Below are 19,751 nucleotides of genomic sequence, written 5' to 3'. Positions count from 1 at the left end.
ATAATTCAATATCTCAGTTCGATAAAGGGAACATTTTTTTTCTCAATTAAAATCATTAACCCAAAGCTAACTTTCCCGACTGAGATGAAAAAATGTAGTTCTAATCAAGGACATCTGGAATTTGAGTCACACAAGAGTTTTTATTTTATCTTAGTTTGTGACTATTCAATTGTGTACCCACTGAAAGAAGCTTTAGATGTCAAAATGGGAATTAAAGACAGTGCATTTTATTATCGGCATTTAACCTCTCAGTTACAGAAATCCACTTTAATACACCAACTTCCTCTCTTATCAATGTTGAGACCGTTAATTATTTCCATGTTTATCCTATAATTCTCAAAGGTATTCCTTGCGCTAAAGAAAACATGCACCTAAAAATACTTTTCTCTGTCAATTTCTGGGAATACGAACATTACCTTTTGAGAAAAACCATCAGATGAGTTGTGAAAATAATGTTCTCTCCCTCACCCCTCACTAGACATTTGGGCTGTGAATGCATTACAGTCATCAAAGAACATGAATCAACTCAACCAGGACAATTTATGCTTTGCTATTTCACAACTCTTTGAAAGAAAAAGCAGTTTCCTTTCCTTCTCAACCAGCGAGATGAGGAGGAGAAGGCAACATAAAGATAAACGACTGGAGAGCTGACATCCAGGTGAACTAGCAGAATGTTAAGAAAGGGACCGAACCCAGGAAAGCACTTAGCAAAGATTAATGTCTTGCTGGCTGCTTCCTATTAAGTCATTTTGGGATATGAATCTTACATTTCCACAATTTGGGTCCATAGGAGTGATAAAAGTCTAAATTCAGCCTGAGTGGAATAATGCCACTCAAATTACAGGATTTTAAAAGAACCGGAATAACTGATACTACGCTTCTCTTTGACTTTAAAGAAATTAGTTCTGAAACCAACTCATTGTCTGCTTCAGGTTCATACATACTCTCTCCCATTTTTTTTTGTATGAACCAAGCCATTATTCAAGCCTTTCATCTCGCCTGTATACTTTTACAAGATGCAGGTTCTGCTCCTGAGCCCAAGTGACATCATTAGGAGCATCTGATTTTAGTTATATCTTATGTGAGGGGAAGGCTTGATTGTAAGGTTAGGCAATCCTAAAAACTAAACTGTCCTTCCCACTTGAAAGGACTGACCTGTGCCACGGTTTGCCAACTGGTAGCATCATCTTCACTGGGATGGATTCCGTAATTCCATCTTCTCTGAACCACGTAGATCACAGGTTCGATTGAGATATTAAATTTCGAGGACCACTTAATCTCCAGCTGTCCAGACTGAAGTTCTGTGAATCGTAACTCTTTTCTGGGCTTCAGAGGAACTCCTGAAACATGGGCCATAAAGGAAAGCACGTCAGTTTGGCATCCAGAGAGGTAAATGGATCACTGGAGAGGAAGAAATTTGCCTTCTCCCAATTCATGCTGTAATTCCTCTAATGAATATGATTGCTAGAGATCAGCTTTTAAAGATTTAAAGTATGTGAAGTTAAATTCAAGCCATCTTACTTCAAAACAGTGTTCAACCCAATTATCTCATATCTACCGCATCATCTACTATATTACCTAGTATAATGCCTGGTACGTGGCACTTAACAAATGCCATTTAAAAGAAAAAGTCATTTAAGTCTTTTAAAATAGTGGGAAGTTAAGTGATTTGCTCAAAGACATACATAGCAGACAAATGGTGGAGCCGGGATTAGGACAGTGTTTGACACTTTGTTATTTGGCTCCATGAAAAAATATTGATGTGCATTATGAATGAAATAATGCTCTTCCATTCAATTATAAATTCTTCCATGGCAGGATCACATTTTATACTTCTTTTGTATGTACCCAAGCACCTTGCACATACTCCCTACACAAGGGAGTTTCTACTGATACTGATATTATTGATTCTGTTCATCTATGAAAAGGAATAACAATATGACAATACATAACAATAGAGAAGCAGCATGGCCTAATAGATAGGGCATGGGTTTGGGAATCAGAAGGACCTGGGTTCTAATTCCACGTCAGTGGCTTATTTGCTATGTGCTTTTGGGCAACTCACTTAGCTTCTCCAAGCCTCAGTCACTTCATCTGTACAATGGGGGTGAGACTGTAAGTCCTACATGGGACATGGACTGTGTCCAACCCGATTATTTTGTATCTACCCCAGTGTTAAGTACAGTGCCTGGAATGTAGTAAATTCTTAACAAATACAATTAAAAAAAAAACCTTGTAGGTGCTCCACACATAACAGGGTTACTCCTGATACTGAAAATATTGATTTCACTTGTCTATGAAAAGGGATATAACAATATGAAAAATACGAGTGCTCTGGCCTTCCAGATCTGCTTTAAATTCAAATGATATTGTGACAAAAAGCAAACAGTAATGCCAAAGTAAGATCTATGGAAACGGCCTAAATTATGCCTAAGAGACAATTAGCATCTTCCAAATGGAATGAAGTCTCAAATGTACAGGCTCACCTAGTTCAAAAATCATATTTCATTTCACTTGGTACATTCTAACCCTTTTCCTACTACAGATTTAGCCTTTGTATAGATTTGGCTTCTGACATCTATTATGCATTTATCTCAGTATCAGTGTCCATTTAAATGCTCTGAACCATAAAAGCACCAAATTCGAAAATTAAGAAGGATTCACAATACAATTTTTGATCTGATCTTCTTTATAACAAACATAGTTCTTTGGACTTCTACTAATGTATGAAGACACCTCTAGCAATAGCACCAAAATCATATAGCCTCCTACAGTAAAAGATAAAATACTATAGCTGCTGTGGAAATCTAAACTCATGGAAAGAGTATTCCAGCTTCCAAATGTTCTTTCCAATGGGTTTTAATTCTGGAAATCATTCAACGGCCAACACCCATAATCTAACATAATGATGATCACGGGCTCCGTCAGTTCAAATTTCTTCATTTAAAAATCTCCCTTTAATTATGATGTACAATAATCTGACGATTTGCATGTTAAGAAACCTTCCATCTGCTTTGCATTAGGGTCAGTTGGATTCACTTGATTGGAAGTAACTCAACCTCTCTGGTGTACATAATTGCATGCAGATGGGTCCCAACAACCCAACAATTCCTGCACAGAGCAAGTGCAGAGTATGGACTATTCTTACACAACTAGCATCATCAACTTCAGATCCAGATGTGTACATTCAATTACTTTTCAATGTGTTTTTTATTATGGGACTGGCCAGGTTTCTCATTATTCTCAAACAAATTAGTCTGAAATCCACAGTGCTCTGGTGAAGAATTCCAAAATCTTTTTGGACCGAAGGATAGCGGGATGTCGAAAGGGTGATCAAGTCCTGTTTTTTGTTTCTTAAGAAAGGATCAATTTAAAAGTGACTTCATGGGTATTAAATATAGACTCCCTAAGATAGATGATCATTTAAAAAGTACTGGTAAGTTGGGTAACTGGTAATTTTTTTTTTAACTCTGCATTGAGGGTGCAGTGCTTTGAAGATGCCTCACTTCAAAAACCGTACTGGCAAATTATTTGTGCCTTTGAAGGTTGCCTCATATACAGGTTGCTGGTCAAAGAGGATAATTTTATTATATAAAACTAAGAAGGGAATCAGATTGTGATTTTGTTTTGCTTTCTCTATCCTTCCTGAGTATGCCCCAAGTTCTGTGGGTCTTTTGGACTACCAAAATACAATAGACCAATCATTTGTGACGAGTCAGATATTATTTCTGAATCATGACTGATAGCTCAGAAGCCATTATCCTCAGGTTATATTTAGGATTTTTTTTCCTCACACTGACACATCTGCCAGCTTTTCTTCTACAGTCAATGGTAAGACTGCATCTGTGAGTGCAGCCTTCTTGCCTTTCACAAGAACACTGCTCAAGCAGTGTTGGTTAAGAGATGAAAGGTACATTTCACTGCCTGCAGGATATGTGCTTATTTTGCAACAGAGGTGAAGGTTTGCAATGAACTATTCCCATTCTCCCAACCAGGTCCTTAATGCCAAGGGAAACACACTGCAAGATGGCTGGCAGGGAAAATTGACAGAATCTGTGGTCACAGGGCAGAATATCTTTGAGACCTCAACGAAAATAGACATCATGGCATCCTCAACCATCTAGTAAGACATCATTCAGTATGATACCTAGCATAGCTTAGTAAATGTTGAGGGTTAAAGGTTACAGAATGGAACAAATTTCAAAAAGATCACAGCAAGGGGCAGTCCTGGAAACAAGAGTTGAACACAAGGTAAAAATGGACAGATTTGGAAACAAGTCTAAGAATTGCCTTTGAATGTGGAGGAGATGGGACAGGAAGAGAAAGAAAAGGGAGTTCGGAGGGAGACAAGAGGGCAGCATGACTGAAGGAGAGTGAGAAGGGAGGGAGAGAAGAAAGGAAAAAAGGAGGAGGAAAGGGAGAAAAGAAGAGGGAAAGGAAAGCAAGGAAGAGTAGGACAAAGGGAAAGAAGAGGAAAGGGGGGAAGAGAAAGAAGGAAGATTAGAAGAAAAGAAGGGAAAGATTCTCTAAAGTTCTCTAAAGATAGTTGATATGATCCCTGCCTTCAAGGAGATTACTGTCGAGCAAGGGAAAAAGACATAAAAATAAATTTCTGGTAGGTGTGTAAATAGTACTTAATAGTCCTGAAAGAGGTAATTCAACTTCCAAAGATTCATCTTTCTGATATAATTTACAACTAAGACCTCCTGGATCCGTCAATTTTTAGTGTCAACTTACCAAACAAGTCTGGTAAATCATTTGTTGATATTTATACGTAAAAGTAACTTCTATTTTTCAAATGATTCTCCTAGAACTGAACTCTAGCACCATGGATTAAAATGTTCTTTAGGGGTGGTTTGTACAAGACACCCCATCTCAAATAATATCTAATGTACTTTGAGGCTTTTATTACAGCAATAAGTAGTAAAAACGCACAAAATACACAGGATTATTTTATGGCATTATCAATCACAACCAGCAAAAAAACAAAGGTCAGATTATTCTTCCCCTTTTAATTGTTTCCATATGAACCCAGATGATATTTATCTTCCTATTGGGGTTCAAAGATATTCATTCATTCAATCGTATTTATTGAGCACTTACTGCGTGCAGAGCACTGTACTAAGCACTTGGGAAGTACAATTTAGGGTTGATCATGACTAATTCAAGTTAAAGGATCTTATGGCAATTATTAAGTGCTAAGTACTGGAGTAAAGAAATGGTAAACAGATCAGGCACGAGGGTTTCACAGTCTATCTTCAGAACTATATTAGCAATTGTTTGTGTTACTAAATTAGTTTAATGCGATATAGCAAAATGTTCATACTTCCATGACATTTTCCACATGGGTTTGAAGTCTTAATCCCCATTTTACAGGTGAGAGAACTAAGGCCCAGAGAAGTTAAGTCAATTTAGCCAACATTACACAGCAGACAAGAGGCGAGGTCAGGATTCGAACCCAAGCCCTCTGACTCCCAGGCCCTTGTTCTAGACAATACTGCTTCTCTGGCTATGCTGCTTCTCTATGTCCTCTTATCTAGGTGATATTTACAGCAAACAAAAGTGATCCTATTTACATGGGAACCATGAGCACATGGAAATGCAAAATTTATTGATGGATTTAAGGGATGTTCTAATATTTTGCATAGCTTTAGGGAATGTTGCAGAAACGTCCCCCTTACTGCAATTAAAAATATATTTAATCCAACCCACAGGATGCTTTGAGGATAAAACTCATTTTGGATAAAACTCATTTCATACTAGCTAACTGTTAGTGATCAAGGGAAGCTTCTCTCCAAATTTCCAAGAATCAAATGAAGTTTTAAAACCCAATACAATGAAAAATGCTTTCTTGAATTATTTCAATATTAAAATACTTTAGGGATATGTTGATTAATCTGATACTTTTCAAGGGTTTCCTTTCTGAGCCATAAAAAGCTACATTTCAGAGCCTTACTTACTAATGTACACTTTTTTATCAGAAACTAAGTGACCCTGGATACTATCTATTTACTTAGAGAGATATCTCTGATTGAAGTGATAAACTTTCCTACAAGCATTTCCACTTCTTTTCAACTGCTAAATGGTGGTTCTTATCTGGGGTCAAATTAAGCACGACTAGAGTTAGTTACCAATAGAGCAGCACTGGCCTGGAAGTCAGGAGGATTTGGGTTCTAACCTCACTCCACCACTTGTCTGCTGTGTGACTTTGGGCAAGTCGCTTACCTTCTCTGTGCCTCAGTTTCCTCACTGCAAAATTGGAATTAAGACTGTGAGTCCCGTATGTGACAAGGATTGTGTTCGACCTGATTATTTTTTATCTACCCCAGTGCTTAGAACAGTGCTCGGCACATAGTAAATTGTTAACAAACACCATTAAAAAAAAGCTGAATTCATCATGGAAGGCAGTCTGGTTGGGTGGAAAGAACACAGGACTGAGAGTTGGGAGACAAGGGTCCAAGTCCCAGTTCTGCCGATAACCACTGGGTGACCCTGGAAAAGTCACTTAACTTCCCTGTGCCTCAGTTTCCTCATCAGTAAAAATGGGAACAGAACACCTGTTCTTCTTCCTACTTAGATTGTGACCATATCAGGCATGGGCTATATTCAAACCTGATTATCTTGCCCCTACCCCAGGGCTTGGCACATAGTAACTCTTATCACAACTATTATGGTAATAATAATGATGGTATTTGTTAAGTGCTTACTATGTTCCAAGCACTGTTCTAAGCGCTAGGGTAGATACAAGGTAATCAGGTTGTCCCATCTGGGGCTCACAGTCTTAATCCCCATTTTACAGATGAGGTAAGTGAGGCACAGAGAAGTTAAGTGACTTGCCCAAAGTCACACAGCTGACAAGTGGCAGAGCCGGAATTAGAATCCACGACCGCTGACTCCCAAGCCCGGGCTCTTTCCACTATGCCACATTGCTTCTCTAGTCCTCAGTTTTCACATCTGTAAAATAGGACAACATGGATGGTGAGCCCTTTACGCAGCAGGACTGTGTTCCCTCTCATAACTATGGTTCTACTCAAATGCTTAGCAGATGGTAAGAATTTAATATCTGCCACAATTAAGTATGGACGATGATTATGGCTCAATGCAGAAATTAAGGACAGAAGAAACATGATTTGCTTAACATTCTAAAATCACTCTAAAAACATCTACAGAAGCAGCATGGCCTAGTGGAAAGAGCGCAGGCCTTGGAGTCAGGGGACCTGGGTTCTAATCCTGGCTCTGCCAGGTGAGTGCTGTGTGATCTTGGGTATGTCATTTCATTTCTCTGTGCCTCAGTGACCTCAACTGTAAAACAGAGCTTAAGACTGTGAGTCCGATATAGGACAGGAACTGTGTCCACCCTGATTAACTTGTGTCTGCCTCAGAGACAGTACCTCGTATATAGCAAGGGTTTAGCAAGTACCATTATAATTATTAACCCAGCATCTTCCTTCCACAACCACCATATTTTCCCCCTCCTCTGCCCTGGGAAGCTTTAGTTGATCTGCCCTAAACAGCCTCGCAGGTGCAAACACCAAGCTCTCCAAGTTCTGTTGTAAATCCCTACCTTTGTAAAGGTTTTTTGGCACTTGGCACGTATGTCCGCAGCCATTGGAGCAACATTTCTTCACTCCGGAGCATTCGCTGTCGGCCTCACAACTTTCCAAGCAGGCAGCTGCAAAACCACTGGCCTTCTCAGGTGCTGGACAATCTCCCTGCTTCACTGACAGAATGTACTTCAGGAACTCACAGCTAGTTAAGCATTCATAATTCTTCTTGGGAAAGAGAGGCTAGAGGGAGGAGAAAATATAGAATCTTCAGTTACATAAATAATCATTCAGTTTGATTTTCCCAAACCTCTGAAAGGAATGTGCACATTTTCAATTCTTGCAGTTCTTGAAATTCTGACATTTCTGGGATTTTCTTTCCTTGCAAAAGGAAAGCTTGTAAATTATCAATAGCCAAATTCCCTAAAGGAAGATCTCCATCCTTTGTGGAGATCTCTCAAGCTTGTACCTGCCAGCTATTTTTTTTTCCTGTTTCCACCTATCAATTGACTTCCAAGTTGCTAGGCGTCAGATGACAAACATTCGCAAATGGGAACAAGGCCGGGTAATGAGTCCTTCTGGGTTACATATCTTTCCTTTGAATTTCATGGCAAGCTACCCAAAAATACTTTGCATATAGTCATTCCAGGAAACTAAAGAGACTAGACTTGTAGTTCTTGACTCTCATGACAGGAAAATTAATCTTTTCACAGGCATCCTTACAATAAAATCCCAAGACTCCTAAAGTCTGATACATGCTCTAAGTTGATTCCTAAGGTTACTCGACTTCGATTAAACTTAGTAAATGTTCAGAAGGGTGTATTAAATTCAATCTGGAAGGATGGCCTAGGGTAAAGATACTTCAAGCCTCAAATTAACATTTCCAAGAGACTTTTGCCAGTGAATCCCTTTTTTTCCCAGCTCACTCTACCTCCTGTAACCCCTGGGCATTGGATACTCCCCCCCCCCCCCCCCCCCCCCCCGCCAACCCCACAACACTTTCGCACATATCTTTAAGTTATATATTATAAATCACTTAATTCAAATTAATGACTGTAAGCACATTGTGGGACATCTCCAAAAGGCCTTCCCTAACTAAGCCCTCATTTCCTCTTTTTCCACTCCCGTGTCACCCTGATTTGCTTCCTTTAATAATAACAATGGCATTTATTAAGTGCTTATTATCTGCAAAGCACATGTTTACTATGTGCCAAGCAGTGTTCTAAATACTGGGGTAGATACAGGGTAATCAGGTTGTCCCACGTGGGGCTCACAGTTTTAATCCCTGTTTTACAGATGAGATAACTGAGGCACAGAGAAGTTAGATGACTTGCCCAAGGTCACACAGCAGACAAGTGGAGCAGGTGGAATTAGAACCCACGTCCTCTGACTCCCAAGCCCGCATTCTTTCCACTAAGCCACACTGCTTATCTAGTCACTCCTCTCTCAGCCCCACATCACTTATGTACATACCCATAACTTACACTAATGTCTGTCTCTCCTTCTAATAATAATAATGATGGCATTTGTTAAGTGCTTACTATGTGCGAAGCACTGTTCTAAGCGCTGGCACTGTTCTAAGCACTTCTGGACTGTGAGCTCATTGTGGGAGGGGAATATGTCTAACAACTCTGTTATGTTGTTCTGCTGTACTTTCCTAAGAGCTTAGTACATTGCTCTGCACACAATAAGCACTCAATAAATATGACATTGCTAATTCTGTTGGACTGTACTCTCCCAAGCCCTTTGCGTAGTGCTCTGCACATAGTAAGCGCTCAATAAGATGCTCTGCACACAGTAAGCGCTCAATAAATATGATTGAATGAACTGAAATATAAGAATATCAGAGAAGCAGCGTGGCTCAGTGGAAGGAGCACGGGCTTTGGAGTCAGAAGTTATGGGTTCAAATCCTAGCTCTGCCAACTGTCAGCTGTGTGACTTTGGGCATGTCACTTCACTTCTCTGTGCCTCAGTTACCTCATCAGTAAAATGGGGATGAAGACTGTGAGCCCCACCGTGGGACAACCTGATCACCTTGTAACCTCCCCAGAGCTTTGCACATAGTAAGTGCTTAGCAAATACCATTATTATTATTATTATTATAAGTACTGCGGAGTGGGGGTGAGCATCAAAGTGCTTAAGGGAAGCAGTTAGTTATTCTGATAACTGCTTTTGTTTGTCCTATTTTTTTGTGTAGTATGAGCAGCCACGGCTGCTTTGTCGACTGAAGGACAGAAAATGTTCTAACTTCAAAATGGCACTGAACACTACTCTGTAGTCAGTGCTTTGTGAATATGCACTGCTACATTCCTGTGGGAAAAATGAGTCAAACATTATTTGCTTGGTTATTCCTTTAATGTTTTCAGAAACCAAATAAAACAACACCAGTGCTTAGCGAAGCACTGTGGCTCAGTGGAAAGAGCATGGGCTTTGGAGTCAGAGGTCATGGGTTCAAATCCCACCTCTGCTGATTGTCAGCGGTGTGACTGTGTGCACAGCTGTGTGACTTTGGGCAAGTCACTTAACTTCTCTTACCTCAGTTACCTCATCTGTAAAATGGGGATTAAGACTGTGAACCCCCTGTGGGACAACCTAATCACCTTGTAACCTCCCCAGCGCTTAGAACAGTGCTTTGCACATAGTGAGCGCTTAATAAATACCATCATTATTATTATTACTAACGCCAAACATGGATCTTAATGTTTAAAGGGAAAGCAACGCTACGAAGCAGAATATCAACAGCACCAAATTAGGGTTCTCAATCGATAAACTGCTTCCCATCTCTAAAAGGAATCAATAATACTCCACCGGAGCCGAATTGACATTTGGAAATAACAACTGATCTAGCTGAAATAAAATCTACAGTGAATAGGTTCTTAGGGAGTAAAATTGGACATGTTACTCCCCTAGTCAAAAATCTCCGGTGGCTACCAATCAACCTAGGCATCGGGCAAAAACTCCCCACTCACGGCTTCAAGGCTGTCCATCCCCTCTTCCCCTCCTACCTCACCTCCCTTCTGTCCTTCTCCAGCCCAGCCCGCACCCTCTGCTCCTCTGCCGCTAATCTCCTCACTGTGCTTCGTTCTCACCTGTCCCACCTTCGACCCCTGGCCTGGAATGCCCTCCCTCTGCCCATCCGCCAAGCTAGCTCTCTTCCTCCCTTCAAATCCCTACTAAGAGCTCACCTCCTCCAGGAGGCCTTCCCACACTGAGCCCCCTCCTTCCTCTCCCCCTCCCCATCCCCCCCGCCCTACCTCCTTCCCCTCCCCACAGCACCTGTATATATGTTTGTACAGATTTATTACTCTATTTTACTTGTACTTATTTACTATTCTATTTATTTTGTTAATATGTTTTGTTTTGTTCTCTGTCTCCCCCTTCTAGACCGTGAGCCCGCTGTTGGGGAGGGACCGTCTCTATATGTTGCCAACTTGTACTTCCCAAGCGCTTAGTACAGTGCTCTGCGCACGGTAAGTGCTCAATAAATACGATTGAATGAATAAAAGAGGCAACAAAGCCTGGTTTACATACTGAAACAAGTCAAATTCGCAGCTAGTTAATTTAAAAAACTTTATAGCCGCCTCAAGGCATAATCTGTCCTCAAGACTTCCCCTCCCCGCCCTATTTCACAGCTCATTTTTCAGTTAGCTGCTAAATGTGCAGCTCTTTATTAGGGGCTTTTGAAGTTCTAAATTTAGCTGCAACTCCAAATTACTAATGAAGGAGGAATGCTAACAGAGCCTAACAAAGCTAGATGTTTTCAAACCTTTCCTCTTGAAATAAAAAGTGTTCAATTTAAGTACACACAACCTTCCCTCACCCCCACCCAACACTAATGGATTAAGGTTTCTAAGTCGGAACAATCTTTACTAAGGATCATTAAGTGTTTACTGTCTCCTGGACTGGAAATCGGAGACATTTCATTTCCAGGGTAGAGAATAAGGAGATCAGATCAATTCAAATGTCTTTCGGCTTAAAGATTTACCTTTGCTCACAAACAAATTGTGTGAGCTCCTTGTGCACAGGAATTGTCTCTCTTTATTGCTGTATTGTACTCTCCCAAGTACTCTGCTCGCAGTAGCATTCAATAAATACGACTGAATGAATGAGAGTGGCACGCACATTGACAAGATTTACTAGTATTAAAAGAGGTGCCTTAGAAAAGCAGCATGGCTTAATGGATAGAGTCCGGGCTTGGGAGTCAGAAGGACCTGGGTTCTAATCTTGACTCCACCATATGTCTGCTGTGTGACCTTGGGCAAGTCACTTAACTTCTCTGGGCCCCAGTAACCTCATGTGAAAAATGAGGATTCAGAATGTGAGTTCCATGTGGGACATGGACTGTGATTAACTTGATACTCCTGCACTTAAAACAGTGCTTGGCACATAGTAAGTACTTAACAAGTAACATGATAATTGTTATTATTATTGGTTTCATTAATTGGGACCTCTCAGGAGGGGGTAAGGCTGATGTCAAAGGAGAGGAGAAAGGCAGAATCATTTGGAGAGAAGCTAACACAGAACTGGTGCAGACCCTCTGGTCTACAGCTGATCATTGGAACCACTGAAAGGGAATTTTGTTTCTCTCCGAGAAATACAGAACTGCTTTCAATGCAGCTTTCCAGAAACCAAAGCTTCATGGGTCAGGGGAGTAAGAAGGAAGATGGGCAAAGCGATGGTTTAATCAATCTGCTCGCCACCCCAATGCTTAGTACAATGCCTGCCTATAATAATGATGGTATTTGTTATGTGCTTACTAAGTGCCAAGCACTGTTCTAAGCGCACTTAACAGATACCACAATTATTATTCTTATAATTACTACTTGGGTAAATGCAAGTAGATTATACTATCAAGGAAGGAGTTGAGATGTTCTAACCTGCGTTGCCATGTATAAACAGTCATACTTTCTTTGCTCCCACATCTGCAACTCATTATAACTTTAATCGACACACGAACCTAATCACCCTCTGCTACATACCTAGAATGCTTCAGGGGTAATCCCAGGCAGGTGGGCAGGACCTGATTCAACCCCAAAAGACGAACATTTGCTCACAGAACAAAAATGAACAGTAGCAGAAGAGACATTTCGGGGAAAGATAACCCAACAGGTTGTTTGTACTCTCCCAAACGTTGAGTACAGTGCCCTGCACACCACAAGTGCTCAATATGATTAACTGATTGACTGAAGTCTGAGTTGTCCAAAGTATTTCAAATCATGCTACAATTTCCAGGAGTATCAGAAGATAAATATACACAAGATTTCTCCTCTTTTGGGGAGTGAAGCTTCACACAAAGTCTCTTTATATACCAAAATTATATCCCATGAAGTAGTAGTAGTAATGCAGAGATGTAATCAGAGAAGCAGCATGGCTCAGTGTAAAGAGCACGGGCTTTGGAGTCGGAGGTCAAGAGTTCAAATCCCAGCTCTGCTAACTGTCAGCTGTGTGACTTTGGACAAATCACTTAACTTCTCTGTGCCTCAGTTACCACATCTGTAAAATGGGGATTAAAACTGAGAGCCCCCCGTGGGACAACCTGATCACTTTGTAACCTCCCTAGCGCTTAGCACATAGTAAGCACTTAACAAATACCATTATTAATGCATGCCATGTGCAGAGCACAGTACTAAGCACTGAGGAAGAATATACAAGTGGGAATTAGACACAGACCCTGTCCCTATGAAATATCACTTCTAGCAACTCTGTTGTAGTCTACAACTCTGTTGTATAGTACTCTTCCAAGCATTTAGTACAGAGCTCTGCATGCAATGAGTGCTCAATAAATATGGGTGATTGACTGATTGGTGAGAGCTATAGAAGTCAGCACAGTACATAGGAGGTAAATCCTGGAGTAGAGGTGGGAAAGTGAAGGTCACAAGCATTTTTTTCCAACACTGGCTACAAAAGCAAAAAAACATAACCCACATCGCCCCCCCCCCCCAAAAACCTCAGAACTTTCTCTTCTTTTTCAAATGCGTCTTCAGCTAAACTGTAGAATATAGAGGTCCTGTCTGAGCTTTCTCCCCTTAACATTTTCAGATTGCTAACTGAAAGGTCTCAACAACATGTGTTCTGATTTACCTCACAAAAACTTTGGCACTGGTTCTTCTTCAAGTCCCAAGACTCTTTGCAGGGCTCCAGGCACTAGGAAGAATTAAAACACAAATGTGAGCAACAGATAAATGATTAACAGTACAAGTAAACCTGATTTTGTTCATTGGATTTTCTCTACAAATAGGAAAACACAGACCCATGTTCTTGAGGTTAGTTTCATCCTTAACTCATATAAAATAACACTGGACCAGTAAATTGAAAGTTACCACATTTGAATTTCAGAATGCAACTTTCTTGACTGCCCCCTCCAAAGAAAAATATAACAGCTTCCAGTGATACATGAGAGAAGCATATTAAATATAAAATCAAAACCTTTCAAATCAATACCTGCAGAGATATAGCCTGCCTTGGAAGCAATGCGGAGTACTAAAAAAAAGCCTATGCCTGGGAGTCACAGGACTGGGTTCTAATCCTAACCCTGGCATTTACCTGCTTTGTGACCTTTGGAAAGTCATTTAATTTCTCTGTCCCTAAGTTCCCTCATCTGCAAAATGGGGATTCAATACCAGTTCTGATTATTTAGTATCTACCCTAGTGGTCAGTACAGTGCTTGATACAAAGACAGCATTTAACAGATACCACAGTTATCATTATTATTATATTGTGCGAATGTGGAATGCTTTTATGCAATAAAACAACAGCAAATATCACATTTCTTCTGAGGCATCTTTGAACCAACATAATATCACCATTAGTTATCTTTTCTCAGCTCTACTATGAGCTTTGCCAATGTCCACATTCTCGGACTGTTAGACTCCTCTAGCCAGCCAATTCCTCTCATTCTCTTGCCCACTAACTCTCTAAAGCTTAAAACCAGATTGGCCTGTATACCATTGGGTGGGGGGGGGGGGGGTAAAGTTAGCACTTTACTAACTGCTTGGGAGAGTACATTATAACCATAAGCAGAAATATTCCTGCCCACAATGACCTTACAGTCTAGAGGGATTTGTGCATAAATGCTGTGGGGCTGGGTGCTGTTAATATAGTCCCACTCTCAGTAGCACTTTGCAAATACATGTACCCTTTCTGGTTTCAGCATTTAATGGTCAAGATTGGCCTGGATAATAAAGATATGGTTTTTAGATGTATGCCTGTATTCTTTTTCAATTAACTTCTTAAAATATGCAGGTTCTGCTGTCCTTAGAATAATTTGAGGATTGTGTCCAATTATAAATTGGTAGAGAAATTGTTAACCATCTCTGGTGCTGAAAAGGGAACCATGTCTAGCCAAAATCAAGAAATCTGTGGGCTGGAAGCCAGCAGAAGTACAGTTGAACAATTATGAAGGCCCAAACCACAAAAGATGAGCAGACCAACCCAGTAGAAAACTGTTCTGCAATAAGACATTTCAGTGCTCAGCACTTAGAACAGTGCTTGGCACATAGTAAGCACTTAACAAATACCATCATTATTATTATTAGTATCACAAACATTCTATGACAGCCACTCTGTGCCCCTTATCAATATGTTCATGATACATGAAATTAGAAATACTGCACGAAGTAAAGAAGACTTGACAGGCCCAGTAAAAAGTTATTCCAGAAAACATCAACTTAAAAGGTTTTATTCCATAAAAATTCAAGCCTTGATTAAATTACATCAATTAATCAAGAACATTTATTGAGTGATTACTGTGTGCAAAGCACTCTCCCAAGTTCTTTAAAAAATGTAATACAATAGAGTGGATAGAAATTCATTCATTCAATAGTATTTATTGAGCACTTACTGTGTGCAGAGCACTGTACTAAGCTCTTGGAAAGTACAATTCGGCAACAGATAGAGACAATCCCTACCCAACAATGGGCTCACAGTCTAGAAGGGGGAGACAGAAAACAAAACAAAACATGTGGACAGGTGTCAAGTCATTAGAATAAACAGAAGTAAAGCTAGGTGCACATCATTAACAAAATAAATAGAACAGTAAATATGTACAAGTAAAACACATCATTAATATAATAAATAGAATAATAAATATGTACACATAAACACAAGGGCTGTGGAGCAAGGGAGGGGGGGTACAGCAGAGGAAGCGAGTCGGGAGGAAGCGGAGGGGAGGAGGAGCAGAGAAAAAGGGGGACTCGGAAGGCCTTCAGGAGGAGGTGAGTTTTCACTAGGGCTTTGAAGTGGGGAAGTGTACTAGTTTGGAGGATGTGAGGAGGGAGGGCATTACAGGCCAGAGGTAGGATGGGGGTCGACAGAGGGACTGGCGAGAACCAGAGGAGCAGAGTGTGCAGGCCGGACTGTATAAAGACAAGGAGGTAATGTAGGAAGGGGCAAATGATTCTCACCCACAAGGAGCTTACAGTTTAGAGGGGGGAGACAGACATTTAGATACATTATACAGATAGGCGAAATGGGAGAGTATAAGAATATGCACATAAGTGCTCTGCAGCTGGGGGCCGGGTGACTATCAAGTGCTTAAGGACTAAAGGCTTCAGTTGCATCTGCGAAACATTAGGAAGGGTGAATATCAGGGAGGTTGAAGAGGGGAAATGAATGAACATACATATTATTCCATTAAATAAAACGTACACATCTCCACCAAGATTTATAAGCACCATCCTACAACATTTGAATACCCCTGTGAGGTTTTGAATAGCCTTTAAATGGTCACTTCTACAGTACAGAAATAGTTTTAAAAAAAAAAATGAGATGCTCAAATTAAGCACCAATAACCTGGTAAACTACGTACTGTGTTCGCATCAAAATATCGTAATCATAAAAATCGTGATGCTTGTTAAGCACTCACTATGTGTCAAACAGTACAGACTTAAATGTATAGGGGATGCAGAAGGGAGCATTGATATTCATGCTGGGTTTTATATAATAAAAGCATTCATTCATTCACTCAATCATATTTATTGAGCGCTTACTGTGTGCAGAGCACTGTACTAAGCACTTGGGAAGTACAGATGATTCTCTGACCCACAAAGGCCTCACTGTTTCAGTGGGAGGAAGAACAGATGGTTTATGTCCATTTCACAGACAAAGAAACAGATGCAGAGAAATGAAGTGACTTACCCAAAGGCAAACAGCAGGCAAGTGGCAAAGTATTATAACTCACATCTAATGACTCCTAAACCTATGCTCGTTCCACTAGGCCATGTTGCTTGGAGTTCATAAAAGGACTATGTTTATGGAAATATCCTTGGCTCAGAAACCTGCATGACTGAACTCCTGACCTGAAACAGAGTTAGTTAACTCAACCCTTTACAATACCTTGAACACGAACTAGTTTATGGACTAGAGGAAAATTCAGGGAACATTGTAGTCTGTGAGCTGTGTGTGCCTGCATCCCTTCCTGAGGTTCCTGGACTGCCTCAAGGTTTGGGGGAAATAAACCATTATCTTCAAAGCCCAAGCACCTTATGCAGTTATACTCTGGGCAAGAAACAAGCACTCGGGAAAGTATGATATAATGGCATTGTAATGACATTTGTACAAACGTTCCTTGCTGTCTCCCATCCATCCCAGGAGCCCCCCTACACTTAACTCTTAATAACTGCTTTGAAGACCTTCTCTTTGAGTCTTCTCAACCTTTCACTTCAATTTATCAATCAAAGCTATTTAGTTAGTGCACTTACCATGTGCAGAGCACTGTACTAAACGCTTGGGAGCATACAATACAATAGAGTTGGTAGAGATGATCTCTTCCCTTAAGGAGCTTACAGAGTAGTCGGGGAGAAAGACACTAAATTATGAATTCGGAAAGGGGCTGAAGATAAGAGTATGTAGATAAAGTGCTGTGGGGCTGGGAACCAATTGCATAGCTGATGCAAAAGGAGAATAGAGTGGGGAGAAGAATGATTAGTCATGGAAGGCTTCCAGGAGGAGAACTGATTTTAGTGGGATTTTGAAGATGGGGAAAGTGTTAGTCTGCAAAATCACATTGTCTTCCCACTTGCCCCTTACCTAGCACTACTACATACACCTAAACTTAAAGAGCAAACACAGCACAAAGTGAAAAAAAAGTTTCAAAAACCACAAAAAGGCTTTCTATTTTCACTACTAATATTACATGACTGTCTTCTGTGTCACTACATGTTTTTGTTTTTGGTTTTGGTCTATAAATTCACTAAAAGTTGAAGGCATTTGGACTTTTTGAATTAAATACTATACAGTCTTTGCAATAAGCATTTAATAAGGGTTTAACTAATTCCAAACTGGCACACTAAGACGAGAAACCTGACAGTGCATTTATCCAATAGTAAGCTGATGTACTAGGGGAAAGAAATCAAGTCTACATTGTTTACAGTATACATTTTGGGTAGAAACGGTAAATCAACACCATAAAATAAGAATCAGAGTCAGCATTGTTCAGTTACTTGATCACAGCAGTAAAGATCGTAAATTTTCATTTCCCACCAACTTGCAATGTGAAATCTTAAAAAGTGTTTTGTTTCATTTTTGCCCACAGCTCTAATGATTTACCACCATCAGAGACATGCTGTGCAAATTAATTACCAATTGTAAAGAAGCACTGGAAATCTAAACTCCTGGCTTGGATCTCTCAGATTCTCTGTCAAACTATTCTTCACTTGGTAGCAGATTTTCTTTATGTCAGAATGGAACAATCCCCTTACAAGGGGCAGTGTCAATGGCTTGAAAATGTGTGGTGATAGAGTGGGGAGGGGGTAAAAATACAAGGAAGACAGAAAACGCACACATAGATACAGGGACACCAAGACAGACACAGAGAGGGAGGTAGAAAGCTCAACACGCCTCTACTCTGCTCAGTTTCTTGCTCTCTTCTTCTCTCAGGCCTCCCTGTTTTGACTTTGCTTAAGGAAGATTTTCCCTTGTCCAGTTCCACAGAGGTGTGGCCCTGAGGGAATTGTCAGCCTGTAAGAAGGGCAGAGATTTGTTGCCCCCTTGGGATATCTTCCAATTGGGCCTCCCGCACACCTCTTGCTCCCATCCAGCCCCACGCCCTAATTGCTCAGATTCCTCCCAGGCACGACCATTTCCTAATAATAAAAACAACAATAATAATAATTGTGATATTTAAGTGCTCACTGTACTAAGCACTGGGGTGGATATGAGCAAATCAGGTTAGACACAGTCCCTGTCCCACTTGAGGCTCACAGTCTCAATCCCCATTTTACAGATGAGGAAACTTGGGCACAGAGAATTGAAGTGCCCAAGGTCACACAGCAAACAAGCAGTGGAGTTGGCATTAGAACCTCGGTCCTCTTACTCCGAGGCCTGTGTTCTTTCCCTTAAGCCATGCACTTCTAGTCTGTAAAATGGGGATTCACTCATTCATTCAATTGTATCTACTGAGCACTTACTGTGTGCAGAGCACTCAAATTACGCCTTTCTCCTTTCCCCTTAGACTGTGTCCTACCTGATTTTCCTTTCTCTAGCCAGCACTTGGCATGGTGTTCGGCATACAGAAAACACGTAAATACCACAATAACTATATAATTCCAGAGTCATTTCTGAAAATCGCCAGGAGCCAGTTCGACAGTTGATAAGAAAATGCTGAACATCAAACACGGAAGGTTGACAAAGCCAATTCTGATCAGCCAGCAGGGCATGAAAGTTAGTGGACATCTGGCCACCTTGCTTATACGTGTAGGAAAAATAGCTGGGCAAGCAATTCTTCACACTGGTTATTTTTATATTAACTTGAACAGAGACACTTTTCTGGGCTGCTTAACTGATAAGGATCACTACTAGTTAGCTCCTGCTCCTTAGCAAACCATAGCTCTTCCCAAGACGAAGGAAGACCATGCCGACATACATTGATTTATTGGTGTAAAGACTATAGATACATAATGTTTTGACACAAAATACCGAGAAGTAATTTACTCCGGCATTTATCATGTGGGAATCAAGGAGGAAGCATGCTTTTACATTAAGACAGATTGGCAGCAGTTTCAACACTAATCCTTTCATATCGAAGCAAATTTTAACACTGACAGCTTAATATCTCTCTGTGTGGTTTAGTTGTCTGGCACGTCAGGCCCTGCCAGTAGCCCCGTTTTGCTTCTGAAAGGATGGGGGAACAAAATCAGATGGTGTTTTCATGCTTCCTATCCTCCTGCCAGATTAAATCGCCCTCCGCTTTGTCAACATAAAATAGCCCCA

The 19,751-nt window shown here is 40.5% G+C and overlaps 1 protein-coding gene across 1 annotated transcript in view; it reads right to left on the bottom strand.

The window, feature by feature from the left end:
- ANOS1 (anosmin 1) overlaps positions 1 to 19,751 on the bottom strand; it is a 135,585-nt gene that overhangs the window by 43,263 nt on the left and 72,571 nt on the right. Inside the window, exons 3-5 of the mRNA XM_038757380.1 lie at positions 13,626 to 13,688; positions 7,565 to 7,787; positions 1,156 to 1,340 (exon numbers count right to left, since the gene is read on the bottom strand). Of these exons, the coding sequence (XP_038613308.1) occupies positions 1,156 to 1,340; positions 7,565 to 7,787; positions 13,626 to 13,688 (471 nt within the window). The remainder of the gene's footprint in view (positions 1 to 1,155; positions 1,341 to 7,564; positions 7,788 to 13,625; positions 13,689 to 19,751) is intronic.

This window comes from Tachyglossus aculeatus, chromosome 15 (assembly GCF_015852505.1).
Source record: "Tachyglossus aculeatus isolate mTacAcu1 chromosome 15, mTacAcu1.pri, whole genome shotgun sequence".
NCBI lineage: Eukaryota > Metazoa > Chordata > Mammalia > Monotremata > Tachyglossidae > Tachyglossus > Tachyglossus aculeatus.
The sequence above is the reverse complement of the archived record's forward strand: the minus strand, read 5'-3'. Positions and strand labels throughout refer to the sequence as shown.